This window comes from Serpula lacrymans (assembly GCF_000218685.1).
Source record: "Serpula lacrymans var. lacrymans S7.9 unplaced genomic scaffold SERLAscaffold_2, whole genome shotgun sequence".
Taxonomy (NCBI): Eukaryota; Fungi; Basidiomycota; class Agaricomycetes; order Boletales; family Serpulaceae; genus Serpula; species Serpula lacrymans.
This window is the reverse complement of record NW_006763291.1, coordinates 2,429,036-2,452,913: the sequence shown is the minus strand read 5'-3', so window position 1 is coordinate 2,452,913 and position 23,878 is coordinate 2,429,036. Positions and strand designations below refer to the sequence as shown.

The following is a 23,878-nucleotide window of genomic DNA, read 5'->3' as shown; positions in this document are numbered from 1 at the left end:
CTTGCCTTTTTTGTAACATGCCGGAACCCATGAACTCAACTCTCTAGAATCTAAAAGTACATGTACAATACAAATGCCAAATGCTCGTTCTGTACAAAAATTATTCTCTACTGCCTATCAGCCATTTATACCTTCTTATATGATTAAATCTTGTCTCCTTCGAGCTCTTCTTCCCTATGAATCCTCCTTTTTCCTTTTGTATCCTCAGCATAATTCTCGTAGAAATTTGTTTCATCTTTGGAAGTTTCTCCTGAGCCTCCATCTTCCCCTCGTCGGCCAGGACCATCCCAGAAGTGAAAGGCTTGGCTGTCTACACCGTACGAAGACGGAACAACTTCAAGCAGGTCTCCACGTGCAATTTCTATGGCGGGAATCTCGGATGCAGGCATTCCAATGAGATACGCCAGGAGACAACGAATGACAGAAGAGTGGCCTATGATGAGGAGGTCTTCCTTTTCGCGTTCCAGCTCTATCAGTATAGGCTCCAATCGCACTTCGGGAGGGATATCATTAAATTCCTATTTCTTCATCAGAGCGATAAGCTATATACTCACCGCTCAAGTCATGATAGCTTTCAGCCCTTGGTGCACGGAATGCATATGGGTCTTTAACAAATCGCTTCCATTCATCAGAATAGTACTTTCGAGCTGTGTCCGGCGTGAGACCATCCCAAACACCAGGGTTGATCTCGGACATCTGGGGTTTCTCCACGACTTTGACGTTAAGCGTGGGGATGTTTGCGACTTCGCTCAAAGTAGAGGCCTCAGCAGAAGTTGCCATAGATTCTTCTACAGTAAGATGGGGTGTGTGGGTCGCCGTTTGTGCTGCGACCAGGAAGGGCCATGCGGTGTGATGTGCACGACGTCGAGTCGATGTCCAGATCTAAACAAGAATAAGAAATGGCTGTACGAGTTTCAAACCATTTATGGCGTACCACTAGTCGGCGATCATCGGCGCTGTAACCCCTTTGTTCCAGAGACTTAGTACGTCTCTTGAGAACAAATTCTTTCAGCTTCTCGGAATACTCCCACCCAGCGGGGGAGAGATCAGAATCAGCTTTGTAAGAATGCTCAATAAGCGATTGTCCCGACTGAAAATGAAGGGGGGTCAGATAACGTGCATCGGCGGAGGACGATGCCTGTGTCTCACTCGGGCAAAATAGATCATGCGAAATCTATTATGTATATTCATCAGAAAGAAGATGATCCTTGACTGTCAGAAAGGCTATAAGCACCGTGACTCTCAAATACAAATGAGTAATTTACCTGAAGGTAACCTCGAATGTTCTGAGCGTAATGATGAGCATTGGGTATCCTTCGCAAACGTTAAAATATACTGACATGAACCATTATCTTCTCCCCAACCTAATATAAATACAAGACCATAAATTGAGCCCATGTATACAGAAGGAATATATAGAACGTACGTTAATGATACGAATGAAAGGCCATGTTGTTTCCTCAACCGGTTCATAGGATCGTTCTCGATCTTTAATTCGACCATAGTAATCCTCTACAGCCTTGTTGGGATCCCAGCCACGATACTAGGTTCTCATCAACGTCATTCTCACCGTAAAGATAAGTAATAGTACGTACATCAGGAGATGATATCTTAACATTACGGATGTTTGTTTCGATGATTTCTTTGTTATCGCAAAATGACTCTACGAAATATATGGTCAGATGACTTCTGCAAAAATAATGCTGCGCAATATTTTAGACCTAGCATGATCACATGTATGCCAGCTTTTCCAAACTTTTCAGCCAATGTCTCCCGCCCCTTGCGCGTGCCATTATTAGCGTCATATATCACAACCTGACCTCCGCTCTCGAAGAAATTCCATATCAGCTCTTCACAGCCATCGGATACCATCTTCCTCAATGCGATAGTTTCTGGAGACTTTTCTCCTGTCAATCTGCATAAGCCATACACCGAGAAATTAGAACACTCTCATCGGTGATTTATCGCACCTAAAGTGAAGTAATCAGGAGGAAGCTTCTGAGCCCCTCCTAATGTTTTGCGACGATAGTCGCCCAGTGATACTACCTGAGTCTTGACTCCCATCCATCGCAAATAACGTTCCAGGGCTCGCGAAATATGTGTCTTCCCGCGGGCTGGGAGACCTATCGTCAAGATGAGGATTTTACCTGCATGCCACAGGAGCCCAGAGGCTGTAGTATATAATGGAGCTGCCATGAATCAGATATCGATCAGTGATCTCACAAGAAACAGCACTCGGTATTCGCAGAATATATCTTGATGGTAAACTCCAAGTGAACTCGGAAACTTGAGCGGCTCATTTCAAGCAGATTATCACGTGCAGGGGAACCTTAAAGTTACTAGACGCGCTCAATGATTCTTAAGTGAAATGCCAGTTAGTGTACTTTATTCGTGTATAGTACGTTTTTGAGCGACAATGAATGACACAATATTCTGCCTAGATGTAAGATGTGAGAATAGGATGATGAAGATCCATTGATTCCGCAAGGCAACAGTAAAATCCCTATAAATAATATATCGCCATTAGATACCATTCGTGGATTCTGGTCTAGAAGTGTCGGAGTAATCGACAGCGGCTCGGTAATCTTCCATCTCTTTGTCCAGTTGTGCCAGAGACTTCTTGACACGTCGGGGACCTTTTTTCTGTCGAACGCGATGGGGCACGACAGCCTGTGCTGCCGAATTTACTGGTATAACTTTGGGTTTTCGAGCTTGTCTGACAAGTGACAAAGGTCAGCAGACAAGAACGAGATTACACACTAAGCAGATCATACATGAGTTTGGGGGCTACTTTTGCTATGGGTCCTGTAGGAAGAGGAAGAAGGGGAGGGGGAACAGCAGCAGCAGCAGCAGCCTTCGTGGCAGCAACGCCTCCCAGCCTATTCAAAAGCGAGGGTGCAGTGGGCGGAGTGAGTGACGGTCTCACTGGTTCTTGTGAATCCACAATAATTTCAATTTTAATGGGCCGCCCTAAAAGATGCAGCACGTACGATATCGATGTATAAATGGAAATGATAAAGATTTATGGTATACTTACTGCCGTCAACAAATTTTCCGTCATATTTAGCACGTGCAATTGCAGCATCTCCTGGACGCTGGAAAGTCACGACAGCCATTCCTCTGGAGCGTGCTTGCGAGTTGTATATCAAGAAAACCTCCTTAAGAGGGCCTACTGTCTTTTTGAAAAGGTCCTATGCCGCATCACTGTTCCTTAGAATATGATAGGACGCGCATGCATACCTGAGCGCACCTCCACTTCCGTCTCTCCGACATCCATTGGGAGTCTACTCAAAAGGATCTTGCTCCCTTGCTTATCATTTGCATTTGGCGTTATGTCCCCAGTTCTCCAAGCGGGGGCCACGTGGCCAGCATGATTTCCGAGGAGTTGTCGTTTGGGACCATGATACGAGTTAAACCGACCAGTTGGTGAGCGTTGGTGGGCGTGCATTACTTGGGACAATACTTGTGCAGCAAAGAATCGACGAAACTAACCCCGTTGCAACAGACGAAGCCACAATCTGGCAGTGCCCACGGCGTCTAATGCATTGTCCATAAATATGCGTAAACATAATTTATGATGGGAAGGACTGAACACTCAAAAACCACTGGCATCATATGCATCTTATCGCTCTAATGTTTGGACTAGAGTGGAGTGGGGTGCTGCAATAAGCAGGAGGCTACGTCTTGTAAAGTTCTGGAACACTCGCACCCCTCAGGCTATCAAACTCGCACAATGTAACCTTACTAAATAACACGAGAGCCACGTCCTCTGCCGCGCCGACTGGTACATTCTATCCACCGTATTCCGTCTTCGGCTTCAAGATAGCTTACGACTGACCGGCATGGTTGCTATTATGCTATCACATATAAAATCTGTCTGCTGCCAGTTTCGATGCTTCATCGAAACATTCAATCTCTTCTTCCTAGTACATCAAAAACATGAAATTAATCCTTACTGGTGTCACTGGTGCAGGTGTGTTACACTGTTTCTCCTTACAAACGTAGCTCAACCAATATTTCTTTCTTTATCACTGCAAGCTGGCATTCAGATATTCCGCACAGCAGTCCAGGATGCCGCTATAACAAACATCACAGTGCTCTCTCGACGAGTCCTGCCTTCATGGATGGAAATTCCCGAGAACAACAAGACTGAAGTAGTTGTCCTGCAGGATTTCATGAATTACTCCCCAGAGCTAAGCACCCGCCTAGCTGACCACGATGCTTGTGTGTGGGCTCTAGGTAAAAGTTCTGTGGGTTTGAGCGACGAAGAATATACAAGGATCACATACGATTACACCATGAGTTTCATCAATGCTATACAAGACGGTGGGGTGAGGGAGAGAGCCAAGGAGCCCTTCAAATTTGTCTTTGTATCTGGCGAGGGTGCCGATCAGACCAGTAAAAGCAAGCTGAAGTTTGCAAGGATCAAGGTCAGGAACACATCGAACGTAGCAGAGTTGTAAAGCTTACCTCCTTATATTCTACAGGGTCGAACAGAGAAAGACCTGCTCGAACTCCCGTCCTCGTCTGGTATCAAGTCGTCAATCCTCCGACCTGCCTACTTCTTCCCTTCCCAAAATCATCCTTCGGATCGACTAAATATTCGATCAACATCAGCTAGGTTCGCAGATTGCGTTATGGCCCCCGTGTTTTCCACCCTTCTGCCTTCTATGTATACCAAGATCGAGGGGCTAGGTACATTTGCAGTAGAGGTGGCAAAGGGAAGATGGAGCGAAGAGAATTTGTTCAGGAATACCAGGATGACAGAATTATTGAAAACTATGGAAAAACCTGACAATAGTCATCAGGAGCTATAACAATTGGTATAATATCCTACATGTGTAGTAACTAGTACGAGATGGACGTCTCTCGAGTTGGTGAAGATCGCAGTCTGTGGCTGCTGAAATCATCGGACCGGGAGCCCGACGGAGCATAGTATGTATCGTGACCTGAAATAGAAATTTTGTGTCGTAAAACCTGTCTTTTGTCATTTCGCTCTTGATTTCGTTTTCATTTATATTTCCTCCAACGTTTTCTTCGCTATCACTATATCCTTGCTGGTCATCTCCAGAGCCAACCCTATTGTATCTCTTATTCCTGAACCATCACACCTTGATCTACTCCAACGATGGAGACAAGGACACAGGAGCAGCAACAAAAAGACTTTTTAGCCTCTTTCTTCCCCCCAGAGCACCCCGTTCAGAGAGGCTCAGATCTTCAGCAACAGTCTCCCATGAACTCAGGGAATTTAATAAACCAACAGCCTATGCTTAACAACTTCTCTGGACTGAGTAACACCCAGCTTAACATGGATCTCATGAACAACATGATGGTCATGCAGAGCATGGAGATGTCCCCGTCATCAGCAGTTCCACAGTATACCCCGCAGGCTTTGCTCGAGCAACAGTACAAACTAAATCAGCTTCAACAACTACAGCAGCTGCAGAATCAAATACAAAACCAGATCTTCCAGCAACAGGTGAGATAGATCCTCTTCGGAACTACGAAGTGGTTGGTTGCTATATAGCATTATGCTGCCTTGTGTGGTCTGCATGCCTTGCTTCCCGCTTCTTGTGGTGGACCAATAATGTGGATGCACTTACTTCTATGATCATTTAGCTCGCACTTATCAAGGGTCATTCCATAGTCGGTTCCTCAGATTCGTCATCTGAGCACACAAGAGATCAAATTTCAAACTTCCACGGTCTTCCTACGCCTGGTGAGCTCTTCGTTCGCGATATATATTCCAGGCGCTCATGTGAGCAGTGTCTTCAACGGAACTTCGGCCCATGCCAAATCCTGAGTATATGTCCCCGATGAACCAGCCGTATATGGATTCTCATCAGGACATGTATCAATCTGGTGCGATGGACACCATTCCTTTACCGTCTCCCCACGCGCAGCCTGTGTTGAATCAGTACTCGCGTCATCCTGGCTCAAATTCGGCTCCTGCCAATATTGCCTTTCAGAATCCCTTTCCTCTCCCATCACCGTCTGACTTGGATATGGATGTATCACCTCTTACTAGCCCTTGGCTTGGAGCTTATAACCAACAGCCTGTGCAGCCAAAACAACCTAACAAGCGCACTGCATCGCCCAGCGGTGACGAGGGTGTCGCAAAGCCGTCTCGCAAGCGTCTCTCACCAGCCACGGCGAATACGTCTAACTCTTTCAATAACGGTAAAAGGGCTGCCCGTGTGACCAAGTCCGCAAGCTCGACTCCTCTTCTGCGTTCCACGAGGTCTAGACGAGGTAGTATTCTAACGGGAGAAGATTCGCCATCTCCTGTAGATTTATCTATGCCACCTCCCGCGCCGCCCACGGCTCATTCATCTGCAGCCTCGACATCAAAGCCAGCAGCTGCAACTACTGCAAATGTCACGTCTATAACGCCGGTCACACCAGCCAGCCTCATGGAACTGGGTCGTCTAGGAATCAGCAGTAGCTTGACCCCGATTGCCAAAGATGCGAAGTCACTCAAAAATGATCCTAAAGGCAAATCCGCCTCAAGGTCTAAGCCCTCGGCAGAAGCTGGTTCTTGCAGGACCCTAAGAAAAAATCAAATGTTGATAAGTCCAGGTCCTAAGCCAATTCTTCCGGGTAAATTATTCGCTACCTACTTAGAAACTCTATGCTCACCGTCACATTTTATTTATTAGCCGGTGGCACCAACGTACATGCAGGCTCATCGGCTGCTCCTATGCCGCCTGTACCGCAAAGTCGCAAGTCTCATAAGGATGCTGAGCAGAAGCGTCGTGATTCGTTAAAGACGACATTCGACGATCTTCGCATACTTTTGCCACCGATACCTCTTCCGTCTGACGAAAACTTTCCTGATACTCCCATCCTTCCGGGTGCGCTACCTCCACGCGGCCCACCTAAAGCTGGCGGTGAAGGTCCTAACAAGGGTGTTAGCAAGCTACAGCTTCTGCGGTGCGGTAATGACTTCATTCGAGTGCTCAAGGGGCGTGTCGATCGAAGGGACGACGAAATTGGCAAGCTCAGGCATGAGGTATCAAGGCTAAGGGGCTTAGTTGGCGATGAACCTGCCGAGTCAGTTGGGGAGCTATTGGATCTAGAGCGGGATTTAGATGATATAGAACTTACTGCATCGTTTGGTGGAGGATCAGTGGTAGGAGACGATGAAGCTGATGATTGTGATGATTAGATTAGCGACATGATGTCGCGCAATGACACTGGTAGAAGGTATGCATGAGCTCGAGCGGGTAGGCGTCTTGCATATGTCTTTTTGCTTTCCCCCCCCCGTATTTGTCAATTTACTGTAAAGCAGATTTACGCGTAGCCAATATATAAGTTCGCGCTAAACAGTCCTTATCCTGCTTATCGCTATCTTGTCGAGTTGCCGGAGAACCAATTGTCGTTACGTAAGCCCATGCACAAGGAAGTTCAGGACATTTACACACTTGACAGTTACGGTTGAAGTGTAATTTTTAGATCTTTGCTGCTTATCGTTCTGCACATTTCCCTCGTCTCTCAGGTCTCAACTTCTTTGCGTATCTTGAAATGTCTCAACAAGTTGCTGCCCGTAGTCCTCTGTGAGTTGCTGGTACATCCAAATCGCGTGTCTCGGTGTTGAGATCGACTTAAACAGGTCGGTAATATTCCTGCTTCACATAGCTTTGGAGGCACCTCTTGCGATTCAAGGTGTCTGGTCTCCTCAAGCACTCCCTTTCCTTCAAATGAACAACTCCACCGTGGTTATCCTCAAGGTTATTTTACTCACCCATTGAACAGGCTATGTTCTCAAACTGACATCTACTAGCTATATGCAGCCTTAATTCTTGGCACTTGTGTCGCGACATTCCTCGCGTATCCGCTCCCTGGCAAGTTTACCACATATTTGACTAAAATAACAAGCAAATTTAACATCTATCTACGTAGAATTCTTGCCTGGAAAGCGGGCTCTTGCTATAGGTCTTTGCATTTACCATAGCGTAGTGTCCACAGTCCTCTTCCAATCCCCACGTTTCATCCCTCACTCGTTTGGGCCATTTATGGAACAGTACGTGATGAGCTTTGTATGATTCAACCCCCTCCACTGACCATTGCTATAGGATGAAGTTAACACCAGAGGTTGTCTGGGGTACTCTTCACGGTTTTATAGGATTAGGCATGGTAGCCTGGTGGCAGGGGACTTTGCAGTATGGTGCCATGGCGAGGAGGATGCAGTAAATCTCCCTGCCCGACTGACTAGGTAGCCACCGGGCCTGGAATAATTCATGCGTGTCAAAGCCTCGGGAACAGTGCATACGTTGGCACACTGTCTCATCGTGTAACTCTTGCCACGCTATGGGGGGGATTTTTTTTGTTGGAATAATATCAGTGCTTTCATGATGTCATTGCTGAAGTCCTGTCTTACGCAGTATAGGTGTGGCGAACTGCCGTGTTGAGCTTGCCGTTGTTCGCACGTATGTGCAGTGTTTCACGTTCACTCCAACCCCTAGGGCTCTATCTCCAGGACCGTTATCGCCGCTGGTTCGTTCCCACCAGCGCGCAAGCATCCTTTTGGAGTAAATGACTCTGGACAATGGAGCTGCTTTGTATAGAGCCGGCCACTGATCCAATAAGGCGAATGCCGCTCAGTGCTGTAGTCGCATCATTTCGCCGCAAGGTCCGGCCATGGAATTAAGGCAAGATCCGAGTCACGGTTGCGATGGGAGTTCACAGGCAGCAGCATATCTTTGAGACTGCTGTGGACGAATGTAGCGGGCCAACTAATGTATGCGGCTTGCAGTACGACTACTGGACTTGGCTTCAGTCGAAACAGCCGAGCCCTCAGGCTGTCAATCCAAGAATACAGCAAGTTGTCAAGGCCACTATGCGTGCCCGTAAAGGCATCGAAATTATAGCGGTTCAGCAGTTGAGGTCTTTTACTCTAAGCTATCATATTATCGACCTCAAATATGGTCGCTGGTATGAGTGGTTTGATTTCAGATTATCGTATTTAGTCTGACTTCATGGATTTATGAAAATTACTGTCTACAACTCCAAAACGTAATGGTGGGATTACGAGCGCCCGCCACGACGATCAAAGAATTCTCAAAATTAATACTTTTTACACATTGTAGAAACACTTAAGTTGTATGTTTGTGCCAACCTATCTGCTAAGGCAAAACCGGCAGAGTTGTCTCCTTGGAGACAACATTGTGATCGCATTCATCTTCCCGTTTAGCTCAGTTGGTAGAGCGCGTCACTAGTAATGACGAGGTCAGTCGTTCAAGTCGGCTAATGGGAATAAATTTAGTATTTTTATGTTTCGATAATAGGCACTATTTTTATGCTTGGATACGGGCCCCCTTCGAGGAACAACAGATACTGCCAATGCATCCAGATTTGTGAATTTCAGTCCTTCACTTCTTTTTACTTTTGACCGGTGGGACCAATTTGACGGTCTAGTATTCTAGGAGCCTCCGCAATGACGGGAATCCCAATCTGTCAATCCAGTATGATATTCCATTTGTGACTTGGAGAATGATGATCAAGAAATAGGTACGCCGCTATGCTGTGCCCTAGAACAGCGACTAGTAAGGTAGCATATAACGGGCGAAAATAACTCACACTATTGTCAAAATAGTCAACAAGACGAGTCTAGAAAGTCTGGCTGCTCAGAATTTTATTATCGAATTGGAAGGATAGCGGTGCAGAAATTCCCAGGACGGAGGCGTTGTGTGGAACTCAGGAATGCGCCCACTGTAGCAGCTCAATTGCTAAAAGGCTGACACAGGTGATCGTTTACTAGCAACATTGTAACATACAGTGATATACTTAAAGAGGCGCGCAAAACTGATATCAGAAAGGACTGCATCACGTAGCACACACACCGCCCGTATGCACCGCTTTGAGATCATGTGGGAGGCTAATTAGCAACACAGCACTTCCAAGTCAACTGAGCTCTCATGAGCTGCTACACAAGTGAACTCTCCACTGGAACAAACGTCCAGATGGCAGAACGTACTGATTGATGTGCGGTGTCGTACAGCCGAGGTGAGCTGGTACAAGGACACGCCGAAAGCAGCATGATCGAAGAGCATGCGCAGGCCAGATATTAGACGCTATACCAAGCGCCGATGTCGAGGGACGGCGAGCGGTAACGGCCGTCGATAAATACCTCGAATTCGTGCCGTGCTATATCTAAGATAAGATGATCGATTAACGGATACCATTTTTGTGGACTGATTGCTTATGGCCACAGGTACTGGGGTCCGACGTAAGTATTGAAAATTCGGCTGAGGGGAACAATGTGCCCGAGCGAGAGACTAGCTATTCGGATATGGAAGACATGTATCTCGGAAACCTTTGATCACGTCAAAGATCAGAACCACCTGATGCTGCATTGTTCACTCACCCACGAGTCCACCTGGCGTGTTAACCACAAGAATGAGTCACGTTACAGTAATTTATTCGATGGTTAAAATATCGGGACCGGCGCCTATGTCACAAGAGTAAGAGGCCCGATGATCTGAGAAAGATTGGCATGCAAAAGTTAACAGCACGATGCGATGCATTAATGAAGGCGGTACATGAGAACCTGACGTCGAATATCCAAAGCCCTACCAAATAAGAAAACGATATGATTTAATGGCCCGGTGTGCCACATTTACGGCGACCACCGCATTGTGCAAAAGGGGGATACTTTGATAGGGAGGGTACCATGTTTGTGGGCCCCACCCGCAATAACGCCGGCTTCCTATTGAAATGATTAGTTGCTTATAGCTTTGGTACTATCGCGGACAGCGCCGGTCCTACTGATACAACGGTGCTCCAGAGCCGTATAATAATGTCCACCGGCGTGACTAGTGGAACCGATGGCTTGAAGCAGACAGAAAAGGGGAGCTGTGTCGAACAGGCACCGGACACGAGGTATGGATTAGGTTCTCGTATTTAGTCATAAAACGCGAGGCAGCCATTGGTAGATTATTATAGGGTGCACAGATGGGGCAGGCAGGAATGTTGGAGAAAGCGCCGGTGGTCGCTATAGAAGGCTAGAGAGATCTACAGGGAACGCTCCAGTAGGTAAAAAATTCTTCATGGCATGATCACAATGTGTTTATATGGACGGCGCGGGTCAAAGCGGTCATGGGTACAGTTTGGGGATTGATTGGAAACAAGACCGGTCCCTAGAATATTCCCATACACCGAAATATGGCCACCGCATGCCCAGTCCCCGAGCAAGTAGGGAGTGTGGAGACTAGGAAGTGGTGCATAAGGGAACAGGATAGGCTTTTGCGGGCGCAACACGAGGCGAGATAGAAAGAAGGATAGGATAGGATTTGATTTTATTCTGATTCCTTCTCAGGCTTTCTCCGTCTTCTCAAGGTCCGATATGGATTATTATGGCATGTGGAAGAATGTACAGCATTGTTTGTTGATGCTTATCCTCTGCCGTAAGCATACAACAAGCACAATAATTGCTTCAACCACGACTCCACTGCGCTTTTTCTTTTGTACATATACCCCCATCTATTGGCCACCTAGACATGACCACCCTCCTTACGCCACGCCACCCTCCAATGTCTCCGCCTCTCAAGCGTCATCGTCGCTCCGCTACTTCTGTCCTGGCCGGTGATTTTGATATGTGTCCTGCTAGAGACGTCCTGACCAGTCTTCTCAACGGGGTGGGCCCTTATAAAGCGGTGGAGAAAGAAGAGGACTTGAGGAGGACAAAGAAAAAAGAGAAGAGGGATCGTGACAAGGATAAGAAGCGCCCCAAGCCCGTCGCAAAGCCAGTGGACAAGGTATCAGAGGCAATCGCGAACACTGCTCCGGTCGCAACAGCCGCCAGTAAAAGCACTACCCCCGCCATACAAACATCATCTTTCTGGCTCGCCCGCGGCGCCAACCACCGTCCCACCATTCACATCGCCACCATGCAGCGTTCCGTATCTGTAACACCGCCTCCCATGGCCATGTCCCCACAGTCGACTCCTGGGCCGTCTGACTCTTCGAGCACGTCGCGTACTTCGTCCAAGCGTCCACGCACACCTGACGACGACGAAGACTTTGACGATCACCCTCACGACGGTTCCACTCAACCGTTGCCACAACCACGGCAGCGTAAGAAGAGAATCGCTGTTAAAAAAGGATGGAAAGGATGGGTCGAAGGATCTCCCCCGCCATCGGAAAAATTAATCAACCTCGATGCTGTCCCCGTCCTGCAGGAAAGGCGAACACGAAGTGGGAAAAGTTTCGACGCTATCGGAGTCGGGAAGGACGGTTGGGTATAGACCTGTGAGTGATATGTCGTGCTTTAGCGGCCAATAAATTATTGACGAGCTCTCTCAGCGTCCGTAGACTTCTTCTATTATATCTGGCTGTATCACCTAGATGGTGTTCTTGTTGTGATTCAGCCATTCGATAATTCAAAATTAGGGTATCACAGGATCTCGAACACGCTCAGCTCATGCCTCGCGTCACTTTGTTGTTGTCTATTCGTACGCATACATCTGGAACGTTCAATCTCTATCAATTGTCACATTTCATATTTTTCAGTCGATCTTGTCTTATGTTACTGCGTTTTTAGGTTGTTTGCTCTTTGTATTCATATTTCTTTTGAATTGGTGAATTAATACCTGGTGTTCTGTTAATTCACCGTTGGCGTGGAAGTCCTACCCCAAAACCCAACAGGTGTTCGACCTCCTGACCTTCGCGTGAAATGGGCGTTTGAGCTTGTAAAACAAATACCTGCACGATCATGATGTCGGAAGGTTCCACGAGTGCACACTGATCATCATTATAAGAACAGTTCGGATAACAATTTCTCAGCTGATCAAGACACTCCTTGTTCCTCTTATCAATGCTGTTAGGGTTTGTTCCCTTGGCGCTGACTGTGCACACATGGTTTATTACATACACTGAAAGTTTCACGGTACAGACTTTGAGCGGAAGTGTAAGCGGAACTTCAGCGAATGCGAAATGCCGAGATGCCGGAGGCTTTAGAATTCAATAAATCCAAACAACATACTTTATTCCTCCGTTGAGATCTTTGCTAGATCCAGCGACAGAAATTCTCGATCACAGTGTAACCTTGTACAGCTTGTGCGTAGCCGCGCGTTTCTCAGCCAAAAACCAATCACCGGTGATAAACTCGGTCTCCCTAGCGTCTTTTCAACGTTGCTTTACTTGGATTCACTTGAGGCGGCGCCCAACTTCGGAAACTCCCTTGATATCCCTGCTGGGCCGTTTGTGCACCAATCTCTGGTCTTAACCTAGTCTAAAACGCGGAACTTTACTGCCATACAAAGTCCTCGCTATATCAAGGTTTCGTACCCCCAATGTTGACTTCGATACCCTTCCCAGCTCTGCCTTCTCCTCCATCATGGTTTCCTGGACATATGAACAGATTTTCCAAACAATTGCCTGCATTGTTGTCTCGGACCGACGTGGTACTAGAACTGAGGGACTCGCGCCTTCCATTGACAAGCATTAATACAAACCTGGAAGGTAAGACATATCTCCTTATCCTTCCCTTTCTCGCCTCTTGCCATTCGGCCACCAGGTCCGTGAGTATGAATGAAGGCATGAATAGACTGGTCTCCGGATATAGCCCGCCTATATAATGTAGCGCCACTTGCCATAGGTTGACTAGCCCTGATGGGGTGTAAAGTGTCCATTCGCTGGATACGGTCGCGTCTTGATACTTATCTAGCTGACTATTGGGAGCATACCCTCAAATCAAAATATTTTTTCGCAGCACTGATGCCTCAGCTTTCTTCGTCCTTTTTAAGGAGCCTTGCGGAAATGGAGGGCCGAACGCGGCGCTCATAATTATCCACAATCTCATATGGAGTCTTCCGCATCACCATCAAAAATCGGATTCGGCGGTCCTATATGTGAACGAATAGTCGTCTTCAACAAGCGTGATCTGGTCCCAGAATGGGGCTTTGAAGTAAGCCCTCAAGTAGAACTCTAGGCCTTGAAATCATCTAATTAGAGCGGTAGCCTTTTCGTAGGGCTATGGCGTCAAAGTTTCCGGATCAGAAAGTATTTTTTGCCTCTTGGAATAAGCCTCGAGACATCAGAGCGTTGAGCGAGCTGTTAATAAGTACGTCATGAAATTTATTGACTGAATTATAGTATAGTATTGTTGACCTATCGCTCACTGACAGATACCGCAAAATGTAGCCCACATGCAACCGAAATGAATGTTCTTGTCGTTGGTATGCCCAACGTCGGCAAGTCAACTCTGTTGAATGCTCTACGGAACATTGGCATATCTGGTCGTACGTCGATTCCTATCTCAATAGAACTTATGAATACGATGATCTTTTGTTGACTTTTTCAGGGACTCCAAAAGCATTACAGACTTCTGCAAGTCCGGGTCATACACGAACTCTGTCGACACGGCTTAAAATCTCTGAAGAGCCTCTGGTTTATTCTTTTGATTCTCCAGGAGTTATGTTACCCTTTCTAGGGAAAGGCGAGAGGGGTGCAGAACGGGGCGTTAAGTTAGCTCTTATCGGTGAGTTGAACACAAACTCCGCACGACAAAGCACTGATAATTTTTACTGGAGCCGGTATCAAGGAGAGCTTATACGACGTCGAAGCCCTGGTTGCCTACTTATTGTATAGACTCAATGTCTTAAATCCTGTTTGTGAGTTCCTCAATCTATCAAAATCCCTCCCACTTATTGTTCAATAATTCTCACCGCTTAAAACTCCCGGGGGAATTTTATTTCACCGCCTAAAGCTCCGGCCTATCTTGAATTGCTTCCACCGTCAACACCTCCTACGAATGACGTTACCAGCTTTCTGGAACAAGTAGGTCAGAGGCTTGGGATGTTGAAACGTGGTGGCGAGCTAGACACCGTGAGAGCCGCGAAATGGTTCGTAAAGTGGTGGCGTGAAGAGGGGGGGCTCATATCCGCTTCGGCTCCACCAGTACTTTCTCTTGGTCCGGAGAGATCGCAACCTTTACAATCAACCCCTCTCCGTCGTGGCTGGGGTTTTGACTTCGAGTGGACGGTGGACGAGTCCCAAGACAGCGGGCTGGATTTGAACTCCGTGATACAGGGTAAGATGGAAGAGTGCATCGATGCATCCCTGAAGAACACAGCAGAAGAGGAACGACTAGGTGATCGGATCAGTTCTACTCAGGAGAAGAAGAGAAATTGGCAGGAACAACAGGCGAAGCGAGCTGCTCGCTCAAAAGCGAAGCTTTCAGCCCGAAGAGCGTGAAGTTTCTATGCCTACACGCCTTCTTCTCGGGCATGTCTTAGATATCCGAGAGGATCGATCACATGCAACAATGTACATAGCGCTGATCAGCCATTGGTTAGTTAGTCACGGACAAAAAAACTATGGATACACATTAAATTAGCATAATATACACAACGTAACTAACAAGGTGTCTAGAAATCCAAGTAGTCTCTCCCAGATCCCCAAGGCTGCCCACTCGTACCAGTGGTACCATATGGGTCTTCGGTCACCGCACCTTCCACATCCTTGAAAGAGAATTCACGCTTGAATTTAGCCTCCAAGGTAGATAACGACCCTATCAATTTCGTGCACGCCTGTTCCAGTACGACTTGTGGCGTAACAGTGCCGTCCGTCTGTATTTTCAGGAGAAAATAGGGATGAAGAGGGTGTGGAACTTTGTATCCAGCAAAAAGCACTTGGGGCATGGCAAGAACCTGACTGAAGGAGACGGGTAAGACACTGCTGACGAGTCCATGAGGACATTAGGGACTTGAATTTACATACGCTCGGACCATATTCCCGAGGGTGTGGTCCTGCTTCATGATTTTGAAGGTGGCAGCATTAGGAATTTTAGTGTCTTCTGAGACCTCTACCCTATAGTTACATGAGACTTGAGAAGAGGATAGCTTCGCTTGAAACGGTAAACGTACGGCTTTTCGCCATCGTCCAACACAAAGAGCTCAAAACGATTTGGAGCATTCATTCTAAAAATTCGATAGTTTATATCAATATATTGCGAGATGCTATACAAACCACGACCCAACCGCGACCCAGGCATCCAAAGGACTCCACATATCGACCAGATACGACACCCGATCGAAAGCTACAACTCCATGAAATCTCCTGGTAGATGCCTGGGATACGTAAAAACAATGATTACTGACCTTGAGGCGGAGGTGTCGATGTGTCGGGGACGTTTGCAACTACAGCTGAATTCGAGTCGATAAGCTGGAAATTACAGACATAGGAGTTGAACTGACCTTCCAACTGAGTTAGAATACCAGACTAAACCCTAAATAAAAGACTAAACGAGTGCTTTGGTTGTGGCTGAGAGGCAGCAAAATGACAAGTCCCAGATTAGTACTTATATTGCTATACTAAAACTGGCCCTTTAAATATCGCTGTAGGTAGCTAATTTTTCCCTTTAGAATAGTAGATCGTCGACCATTTATGCCCGCTTTATTCTGGGAAGCCGTTCATTCAACAATCACAACATAGAAGGTTGATGGCTGGTTTAGACGCAGCGATTAAATTGCAGAAGTAAAGCGGACATACGGTCGACCAACAAAATCTACTACTATTCCAAAGGGAAAAATTAGCTACCTACAACAATATTTAAAAAGTCAGTTCTAGTATAGCATTTCAATATAAGTACTGACTTGTCATTTTGCGAGCCTCTCAGCCACAACAAGCTGACCACTCGTTTAGTCTTTTTTTAAGATTTAGTCTAATATTCTAACTCAGCTGAAGGTCAGTTCAACTCCTATGTTTGTAATATCCGGCCTATCGATCTGAATTCAGCTGTAGTGGCAAACGTCCCCGACATCGACACCTCCGCCTCAAGGTCAGTAATTATGGCTTTTACGTATCCCAAGCATCTACCAGGAGATTCCGTGAAGTTGTAGCTTTCGATCGGATGTCGTATCAGGTCGATAAGTGGAGGAATAGCTGGTGGATGCCTGGGTCGTGGTTTGGATAGCATCTCGCAATATATTGATACATCGAATTTTTAGAAAATGCCGACTCATCTATCCAAGACTCGCAAGCACCGTGGCCATGTCTCGGCCGGTCACGGACGTGTAGGGAAGCACCGCAAGCATCCTGGAGGTCGTGGTCTTGCTGGTGGCCAGCACCACCACCGGTATGTTTTGTTGGAATGTACACGATGGCACAGGCGTTTAATATAAATATTCTTGGATTATTCGTACAGAACGAACTTCGATAAGTACCATCCCGGTTACTTTGGTAAAGTCGGTATGCGTCATTTCCATTTGACACGCAACGCACACTGGCGGCCGATCATCAACGTGGACAAGCTCTGGACGCTTGTACCCGAGGAAGAGAAGAAGGGCCTGACAGAGAACTCTGAAATTGTTCCAGTTATTGACACCCTGCACCACGGTTACGGTAAAGTGTTGGGCAATGGAATGTAAGTAACCTGACAACATCCATCGATGACTGCTCTGATTGTTTGGAATAGACTCCCAAAATTGCCTTGCATCGTGAAGGCACGGTTTGTCTCCGCCCGGGCAGAGTATGTGCATCCTTTGCTAGGTTCTTGCCGCGTATTAACTGTGTTGCAGGGCCAAAATCAATGCAGCTGGTGGTGTTGTGTCGTTAATTGCATAGGAACATTTTGTTCTCCCACTGTTATTTTACTTTTATCCCTTGACCTGTGCACACGACGTTCTATGACACAATATGCATGCAATATAGCACTCATGCCTCATGCACCCCGAACTGTATTGTCTGAGTGAGCACAGGATAGATTGGCTTGACGAGCAAAGCAGACACTGCACGGCAAGGATGAGTTGATCACGTGCGCTGATCGAGTAGGTAAGCTGTGCTGCACCGAGACTGGTTTTATCTAAAAATAATGCTGCGTACGTAATTCATGTAAAACACAGATTCATTGGCTGGCTGCGGATTAACAATTCCCTCCGGCACTAGCTCGGCAATCCCCTCTCCACACACACAACTGGAAGAGCCCTCACGACTTCCCATTGACCTCGACCTCGACGTCGTCCGCGACGATGGCCTCTATTTCTACATGGTGTAAGTGTATTCTGCGACGTTTGACCTGTGTTCACTCCATTTCTTACAACCAGCGCAACGTGCAGATCACAACCAGTATTCAACTTGGAACAGGACTCGAAGGCTGCACGCTCCTACTTTCCTGGCTCGCACGGACACCAATGCCTCCAGGACAGCAGCAGCAATGGCACGAACGGGCACTCAAGAACCGGTCGTCATCAACATGGGTGAAATGAACGATACCACTAATAAGGAAAACAAGAAACAGGACACCCTCTTCGGGCCCAGCATCGGCGTCATCAATAGTGGTCCAAAATGGACGCAGTCCTGCGATAAGAAAGCTGCAGATCAGCTGTCTCCTGAAATTGTCAAAAGTTGGATGACAAAAGTCAAAGAGGTGTCTACATTTATCATTGTACACTGTTTACGCTCTTACACCTTGGGGAACCTTTGGTAGGCTTCTCAACCGACGACGACATTACAGGCGTTGGTCAATCTGAAACGTCCCACTCTCCGCCTTTCTCCGCTCGCAATGTCATCCACCGACGACTCAAACCACGATGATTCACACCATCATCATGGACTTGAATTCGAATACGATTGCGATGCACCAAAATGTGGGATATATGTGCACGTAATTCTACCATCAGACCACCCGCTTGTTGAAAACCACGACAGTTCCGGTTTGTCTCGCATCCTTATTTTTGAAACTACCGTCGAGGGGGGATTCGGCAAAATTCTCAAACTGGAAGAAGGTGCTACATTGGAGCTGGGAAGATTTGAGCAGCGTTCCCATCAGCCAACTCCTGTAGAGGATGTCATTCCCACCAGTAAGGCCCCATCCGAAATAGCTGCTGAGCCTGCTGGCGAGAATGAACACTCGGAGGGCAACACACGTAATGATCACGGGAGAAGACGTTTCGCACCCTTTCACTTTCGCAAGCGAACTCATGACAGGGCTATATCAGGTCCCGCCTTAGCTGTCGTTGATGCAGAAGTATCTTCAGCAGAAGAGGATGGCAAGGATAAGGAATCCAAGGAGGACTCCGACGAGGGGGTTAGGGTCACCATTCGGCTCGTCGCATTGGATGAAGATGGTTTCGGCTTGTCTTCTCCGAATGAGCAAATCACCTATATTCATGTTGTTCGCTTGGGTGCTGGGCCTGTGGACGAGGAAGAAGATCATAGGCCTTGGGTGGTCAGAGTAGTGAAGCGAGAGGCAAAGGTAGGTCCTAAAAAATGGCTTCACTGATAAGCACTAAAACTAAAACTATGCGACATATATTGAAGATTGGCCCACATATATTCCATCTTCACGAGATATATGGTCTTTCATCGCAGTCTACTGCGTCATCTCAGCCTCAAGCTGCTTCTCCCACCTCAACTCAAACTCATACTTACCCACCTACAGCTCCCCCTTCTGTCCCTCTGCAGGATGATGAGCCCTCCTCCGAGTGTCTGCTTTGCCTTTCGTCTCCCCGTGAAGTCATCCTTCTTCCTTGCCGCCATCTGGTTGCATGTAAGGAATGTGCTATCAACATGGTGGAATTTGGCGCCGGAGGTAATATTGTGCATGCAGAAGATACTGCGGCAGCTGCTTCCGGTGGGACAGATGGAAATACTGCCGATGCTACCGCTGGCGGAGATAGCGCACCTCCCTCGATATTACCCACTACCAACCAAAACAGGAGAAAACGCAAGGCCAAGGGTTGGTTCTGTCCTGTTTGTCGTCAACGTATGTCTGCCCTATTCTGCCTCACTACAGACACTATACTGACGCTCGTTCGTTAGCTTATACATCTTTACTTCGCATCTCCACTACGCCTCCAGCTAAAGAGATGCTAGATGGTGGTCATAATGGTTCTGCTTCATTGGACGAGTCCGAGGAGGCTACGAGTGACCAGGAGCCCGATGAGGCAGATATCGCCACGGCGACTGCTACTTCTGGCGGTATGCTGAATACTCTTCGCTCAGGCATTCTCCGAAACATCTCGCTAAGTGCAGGTAGAGGGGATAATCCGTCTGCGAACGAATCCGCAACGTCTGCCACGCCTACATTGCCCCGTGATGTTGAGCGTGGCCTTGAGCCTACAGCAGCGGCTTAGAGCAGTGCCGAGTATTTTTTTTTGGGACGGTCTTCTCTCCTCGTATTTCCGACAAAGGCTCAATTGTTTCACCGTGTAATAATAGGGTCATGAGCCTTTTGTCTGTAGATTAGCGTGAAATGCCCGCTATTAGGTTCAAGTGAGGTTTGCTCTTTTCTTTTTTTTTAGCTGCTCATTCATTATTACCGAGACTTGTATGTAGTATGTATGTTTACTGACACTTTACCAATCCCTCGGACTTGACTGTAATGTCAACTATCTTTGATTTTCATTGGAGGATACAATATCAAGTTTATGGACAAAATAATTTGATCATAAGATGTGCTCTCGTGATTTTACAACACTAAAGAAATCTAAGGAAAGTAAATAGTCTACAAAGAAGCCTGTATTAATCTATAAAAATATCCGTAAAGAGGGGCGACATAGTTGATAGGAATAAGTCGGCGATTAATGTCCATCTTCCACAAAAGCCCTGGTTCCATCAGAGCCAACTATAGGAGACTGCAAGGCGTCCAGCGTCCATTCATCCCGCAGCCATCGACAAACGGTCCTAAAAGTAGACACGGAACCCTTTTCCTGAATGAGCACGATCGCGCACGAGAAGCCTCCTGTGGTGAATTTCGACATGCTATATCGTGCAGAGCCAACGCCAGGCGACATCAAGTTCTGCTGCAGGCGAGGAGTCGCACTACCTGGATTAGAAGGGTGCGGCGATGTTCCTGGCGACGAAGAGAATTCTATGCGGAAACGAGCAGACTTTTGGATAACGGATCCTGATGTGGTGTCTATAAGATCGTTTACGCGGCATCGTAAAAGCCCGTGTCCGTCGGTCTCCTCAAGGGCCACACTGATGCCATACGTTTCAAGAAGACGCGTGGTTTCATACCTCGTCGTAAAGATATTATCGGTCGAACAGAGGACATAGGTGTGCGCCTTCCAACTGAAGAGGTTCGAGAACCACCCCTTAAATTCCCCCACAACTGGGGAAGTCAAGAGAGACATCGCAGGAGAGTGGATTTGCAAAGGAGATCCGAGCGTCGAGCGTCTTGGTCGCAGCACTGGTGAATGTATATCTAGATTAGGAGCTGCGGATAGGGGTCAGATTGAGGTAATTCATCGTTAGCATCAAGTGGCTTACTCCGACCCTTTCGTTCCTTGTCTTTCGTTCCCTCTCGTTTAGGAGCGTCATGGCCGTGCATGCTGTTGCGTATATCTCTCCCTACCTTTCCTCCGTTTGCCTTTCCAAAACCTAATCCACCCGATATTTGCATGATATCGTTCTCGTGGTATGTATGTTTGTTTCCGTTTTCATCCCTGTTTTCCTTGTCCACATGGCGTCCGTGACGATTTTCATCCTCACGAATAGTAGGTCCTGTACGAGAGCGACCCAAGTGAGACGGCCGATCGACCATAGTGAAAGTGTCGACATTTCCCAGAACAGGCGACTGAGCTGGGCGTCCACGTACAGAGTTTCCACGGGTTACCAATACATTTACCCTTTCAGTAATATGGTCCATGGTGCTTTGAATGCTCCTGTCATGAATCCTAGGGGCTTCTAAAAGAGGGATCTGCTCGCGGGTAGAAGTAGGGGAGACCGGAACAGGCGAGTGAATGGTGCTCGAGGTCAAGACAGGGCGAGCAGAATGGCGTGCGGGCGAAACAGGAAAACGTACCACCGAACTGATCGGGGGAGATGCCGGAACATGCAGAGGTTGGAATATACGCTGATTGTATGCGAAGTGGCCTTGGGGGTCGGGCCTGAGGTAAGGAGATACACTAGGAACGCTAGACGCCCTGAATCTGTCTGGATCCCCTTTCTTGTGCGGAATATCTATTGGAGGTACGTCGACCGAAGACCTTTGTTTGGGAGATTCCCCCGGAATGACCGGGGAGGAGATAGGACGGAATTTGAGCGGTCGTGGACCAAGAGGAGAGGGCGGTCGACTGCGAGAAGACCGTGTTGGAGAGGGTGGCGCCAAGCCAGAAGGCCTTGGTGAAGGAGTCCGGGAAGGCGGTGCAGGAGCTTCGCGACTACTATGAAGGTGTAAGGTACGCACAGTATTCTCACCTTCGCGTATAGTATGCCTTTTAATAGGAGGAGATATATACTGCTTTGTAATTATTTTTCCACCGATGTATTGCGGCGACACATTCGTGTCCAGAATGATACCATTGTCCTTCATAGTTTGTTCGCGATATTGGTGTAGTAGGAAGTAGAATGCTTTAGCTAGTGTGCCTTCGCCAGCTGGACTGAGGAGATCCACCTTGACACTATGAACATCGCCATGCTTGCCCCAGATAACACGAAGGGATTCCAAAAGATCCAGTTCGATGTGGTCAGCAGACACAAGTGGTCGGGCTAAATCAGCAACGGAAGGGGCAGGCGCATAAATTATCCCTGGAGTCGGTTTGTTGAACCAGGGATGATTCATGATCTCGGGTATCTGTACACAAGGGTGGGTAAAGACATCGCATTACGTCATAGCTTTCACATACCGTTATCCGCTTGTTTACATCCACAACAAGCATTCGCGATAAAAGGTCCTTCGCGTTAGGGTCGATGTATGCTGGTGTGTCGTATTTCCCAGTCTTGACTTTGGCTAGGAGCGTCCTCACATTCTTGTCGTCAAATGGAAGCCTTCCGGTTAAGAGTGCATACAAGATGACGCCGCAGCTCCAGATATCAGTCGCATTGCCTTCGTACTTCAAGCCATTGACGATTTCCGGACTTGCATAGTGAGGGCTACCACAGCTGGTTTCTAGTTGTAGGGCAGGAGGAGCGAAGGCAGCCATTCCCCAGTCAGCGATCTTGATTGTAGGTGGGTTTAATGAGTGTATCAAGATATTTTCCGGTTTGAGGTCACGGTGTATAATAGAAAAGGTGTGTGCATAGTTGAGGGCATATACGATTTGTTTGAAGTACGCCAAAGCTTCAAGAGGAGGTAGCCTTCCGCGGTTGACAAGAAAATCAAAAAGCTCGCCGCCTTCGACATATTCGAGAACCAGATAAAGTTCCTTGTCGCCTTCGAACACGTCATATATGCGTAGGATGTTTGGGTGATTCATGAGCTTCATCATAATAATTTCCCTATCGATCCCGAGGCGTTGTTTCTCAGACTTTGCTTGCTGGGTAGCAAGAGATGCGCGAGAGTTTACCACTGGCTGGATAGGCAGAATTTTGACAGCAGCGAGCTGCCCTGTGCGACGGTGCTTTGCGATCTTGACGCGACCGCTCGCTCCTTTGCCAACGCACTCGCCAATGATCCATGGTCCAATAAATCTCGGGTCTTCTGGGTATTCAAAGGCACCATTTCCAGCAGCAGCCTTTTCCTTTTGCCAGCGTGTTCCCAGGTGAGCGGTATACTTGATGGGGGGAGCACGAGGAGGGCTGTCCGTGATGGAGGGCATAGTACTTAGTGCAACAAAGGATCCAAAATTAACGGTGATTAAAATTAGTTATGGTAAGAGAAATGAAGAAAAGATATAGAGGCTTGTGCTCTGACAGGTTACAATGCCAGAACACTGATGCTGATGGCGGCGGGAGTCAAGGGCTGTTTCCAAGCTCAGGCTTAGATTGGGCCAAAGGTGGTTTGCCAACCGTGAGAAAAGTGCCAGTGATATCCCATATTTGGTCATCAGCCAATAAAATAGAGTGTATATTTGTAGCTTGGGATGTAACATGCTGGAGAGTTTGATGGTTTTTGTTTCGGAAAGAGACTAGTAGACAATCACATAGCACAATTATAGTCACTTTCTTTCCCAGGAGAAACGCCTGTGCTCATTTTGGTGGCGAATTTGATGCA

General features: G+C 47.3%; 11 protein-coding genes across 11 annotated transcripts; 6 read left to right on the top strand and 5 right to left on the bottom strand.

Moving 5' to 3' along the window:
- Positions 1–30: 30 nt before the first annotated feature.
- SERLADRAFT_457818 (uncharacterized protein) lies at positions 31–2,271 on the bottom strand (the record flags this gene model as incomplete). The annotated part of the gene is made up of 10 exons (XM_007313877.1): positions 31–493; positions 555–882; positions 935–1,090; positions 1,150–1,212; positions 1,266–1,286; positions 1,341–1,364; positions 1,427–1,543; positions 1,596–1,663; positions 1,722–1,907; positions 1,971–2,271. 10 exons carry the CDS (start codon positions 2,194–2,196, stop codon positions 144–146), a joined length of 1,539 nt encoding a protein of 512 aa, XP_007313939.1.
- A 91-nt stretch (positions 2,272–2,362) lies between these two features.
- SERLADRAFT_457816 (uncharacterized protein) lies at positions 2,363–4,391 on the bottom strand (the record flags this gene model as incomplete). The annotated part of the gene is made up of 6 exons (XM_007313876.1): positions 2,363–2,716; positions 2,775–2,970; positions 3,038–3,191; positions 3,251–3,537; positions 3,594–3,949; positions 4,035–4,391. The coding sequence occupies 4 exons, from the start codon at positions 3,446–3,448 to the stop codon at positions 2,524–2,526; spliced, it is 741 nt and encodes a 246-aa protein (XP_007313938.1).
- A 622-nt stretch (positions 4,392–5,013) lies between these two features.
- On the top strand, positions 5,014–7,338 carry SERLADRAFT_445479 (uncharacterized protein; the record flags this gene model as incomplete). Its single annotated transcript, XM_007313875.1, has 4 exons — positions 5,014–5,479; positions 5,826–6,011; positions 6,057–6,600; positions 6,660–7,338. The coding sequence occupies 4 exons, from the start codon at positions 5,129–5,131 to the stop codon at positions 7,166–7,168; spliced, it is 1,590 nt and encodes a 529-aa protein (XP_007313937.1).
- A 5-nt stretch (positions 7,339–7,343) lies between these two features.
- On the top strand, positions 7,344–8,360 carry SERLADRAFT_457806 (uncharacterized protein; the record flags this gene model as incomplete). Its single annotated transcript, XM_007313874.1, has 6 exons — positions 7,344–7,385; positions 7,444–7,556; positions 7,613–7,730; positions 7,784–7,844; positions 7,903–8,023; positions 8,076–8,360. 5 exons carry the CDS (start codon positions 7,525–7,527, stop codon positions 8,191–8,193), a joined length of 450 nt encoding a protein of 149 aa, XP_007313936.1.
- A 1,371-nt stretch (positions 8,361–9,731) lies between these two features.
- SERLADRAFT_457805 (uncharacterized protein) lies at positions 9,732–10,156 on the bottom strand (the record flags this gene model as incomplete). The annotated part of the gene is made up of 1 exon (XM_007313873.1): positions 9,732–10,156. The coding sequence occupies one exon, from the start codon at positions 10,050–10,052 to the stop codon at positions 9,882–9,884; it is 171 nt and encodes a 56-aa protein (XP_007313935.1).
- Positions 10,157–11,099: 943 nt separating this feature from the next.
- SERLADRAFT_457804 (uncharacterized protein) lies at positions 11,100–12,600 on the top strand (the record flags this gene model as incomplete). The annotated part of the gene is made up of 3 exons (XM_007313872.1): positions 11,100–12,249; positions 12,304–12,452; positions 12,511–12,600. One exon carries the CDS (start codon positions 11,499–11,501, stop codon positions 12,243–12,245), a length of 747 nt encoding a protein of 248 aa, XP_007313934.1.
- A 393-nt stretch (positions 12,601–12,993) lies between these two features.
- SERLADRAFT_457795 (uncharacterized protein) lies at positions 12,994–15,580 on the top strand (the record flags this gene model as incomplete). Its single annotated transcript, XM_007313871.1, has 7 exons — positions 12,994–13,461; positions 13,746–13,906; positions 13,960–14,062; positions 14,127–14,240; positions 14,303–14,479; positions 14,532–14,612; positions 14,708–15,580. 7 exons carry the CDS (start codon positions 13,293–13,295, stop codon positions 15,193–15,195), a joined length of 1,293 nt encoding a protein of 430 aa, XP_007313933.1.
- On the bottom strand, positions 15,342–16,188 carry SERLADRAFT_457791 (uncharacterized protein; the record flags this gene model as incomplete). Its single annotated transcript, XM_007313870.1, has 4 exons — positions 15,342–15,650; positions 15,717–15,810; positions 15,867–15,920; positions 16,101–16,188. 3 exons carry the CDS (start codon positions 15,917–15,919, stop codon positions 15,369–15,371), a joined length of 429 nt encoding a protein of 142 aa, XP_007313932.1.
- Positions 16,189–16,725: 537 nt separating this feature from the next.
- Positions 16,726–17,676, top strand: SERLADRAFT_378924 (uncharacterized protein; the record flags this gene model as incomplete). The annotated part of the gene is made up of 5 exons (XM_007313869.1): positions 16,726–16,780; positions 16,950–17,077; positions 17,147–17,365; positions 17,417–17,470; positions 17,520–17,676. 4 exons carry the CDS (start codon positions 16,953–16,955, stop codon positions 17,563–17,565), a joined length of 444 nt encoding a protein of 147 aa, XP_007313931.1.
- Positions 17,677–17,964: 288 nt separating this feature from the next.
- SERLADRAFT_457769 (uncharacterized protein) lies at positions 17,965–20,390 on the top strand (the record flags this gene model as incomplete). Its single annotated transcript, XM_007313868.1, has 5 exons — positions 17,965–17,991; positions 18,057–18,367; positions 18,428–19,195; positions 19,261–19,705; positions 19,762–20,390. 5 exons carry the CDS (start codon positions 17,970–17,972, stop codon positions 20,073–20,075), a joined length of 1,860 nt encoding a protein of 619 aa, XP_007313930.1.
- A 132-nt stretch (positions 20,391–20,522) lies between these two features.
- On the bottom strand, positions 20,523–23,483 carry SERLADRAFT_413077 (uncharacterized protein; the record flags this gene model as incomplete). Its single annotated transcript, XM_007313867.1, has 3 exons — positions 20,523–21,160; positions 21,214–22,519; positions 22,572–23,483. The coding sequence occupies 3 exons, from the start codon at positions 23,481–23,483 to the stop codon at positions 20,523–20,525; spliced, it is 2,856 nt and encodes a 951-aa protein (XP_007313929.1).
- Positions 23,484–23,878: the final 395 nt, after the last annotated feature.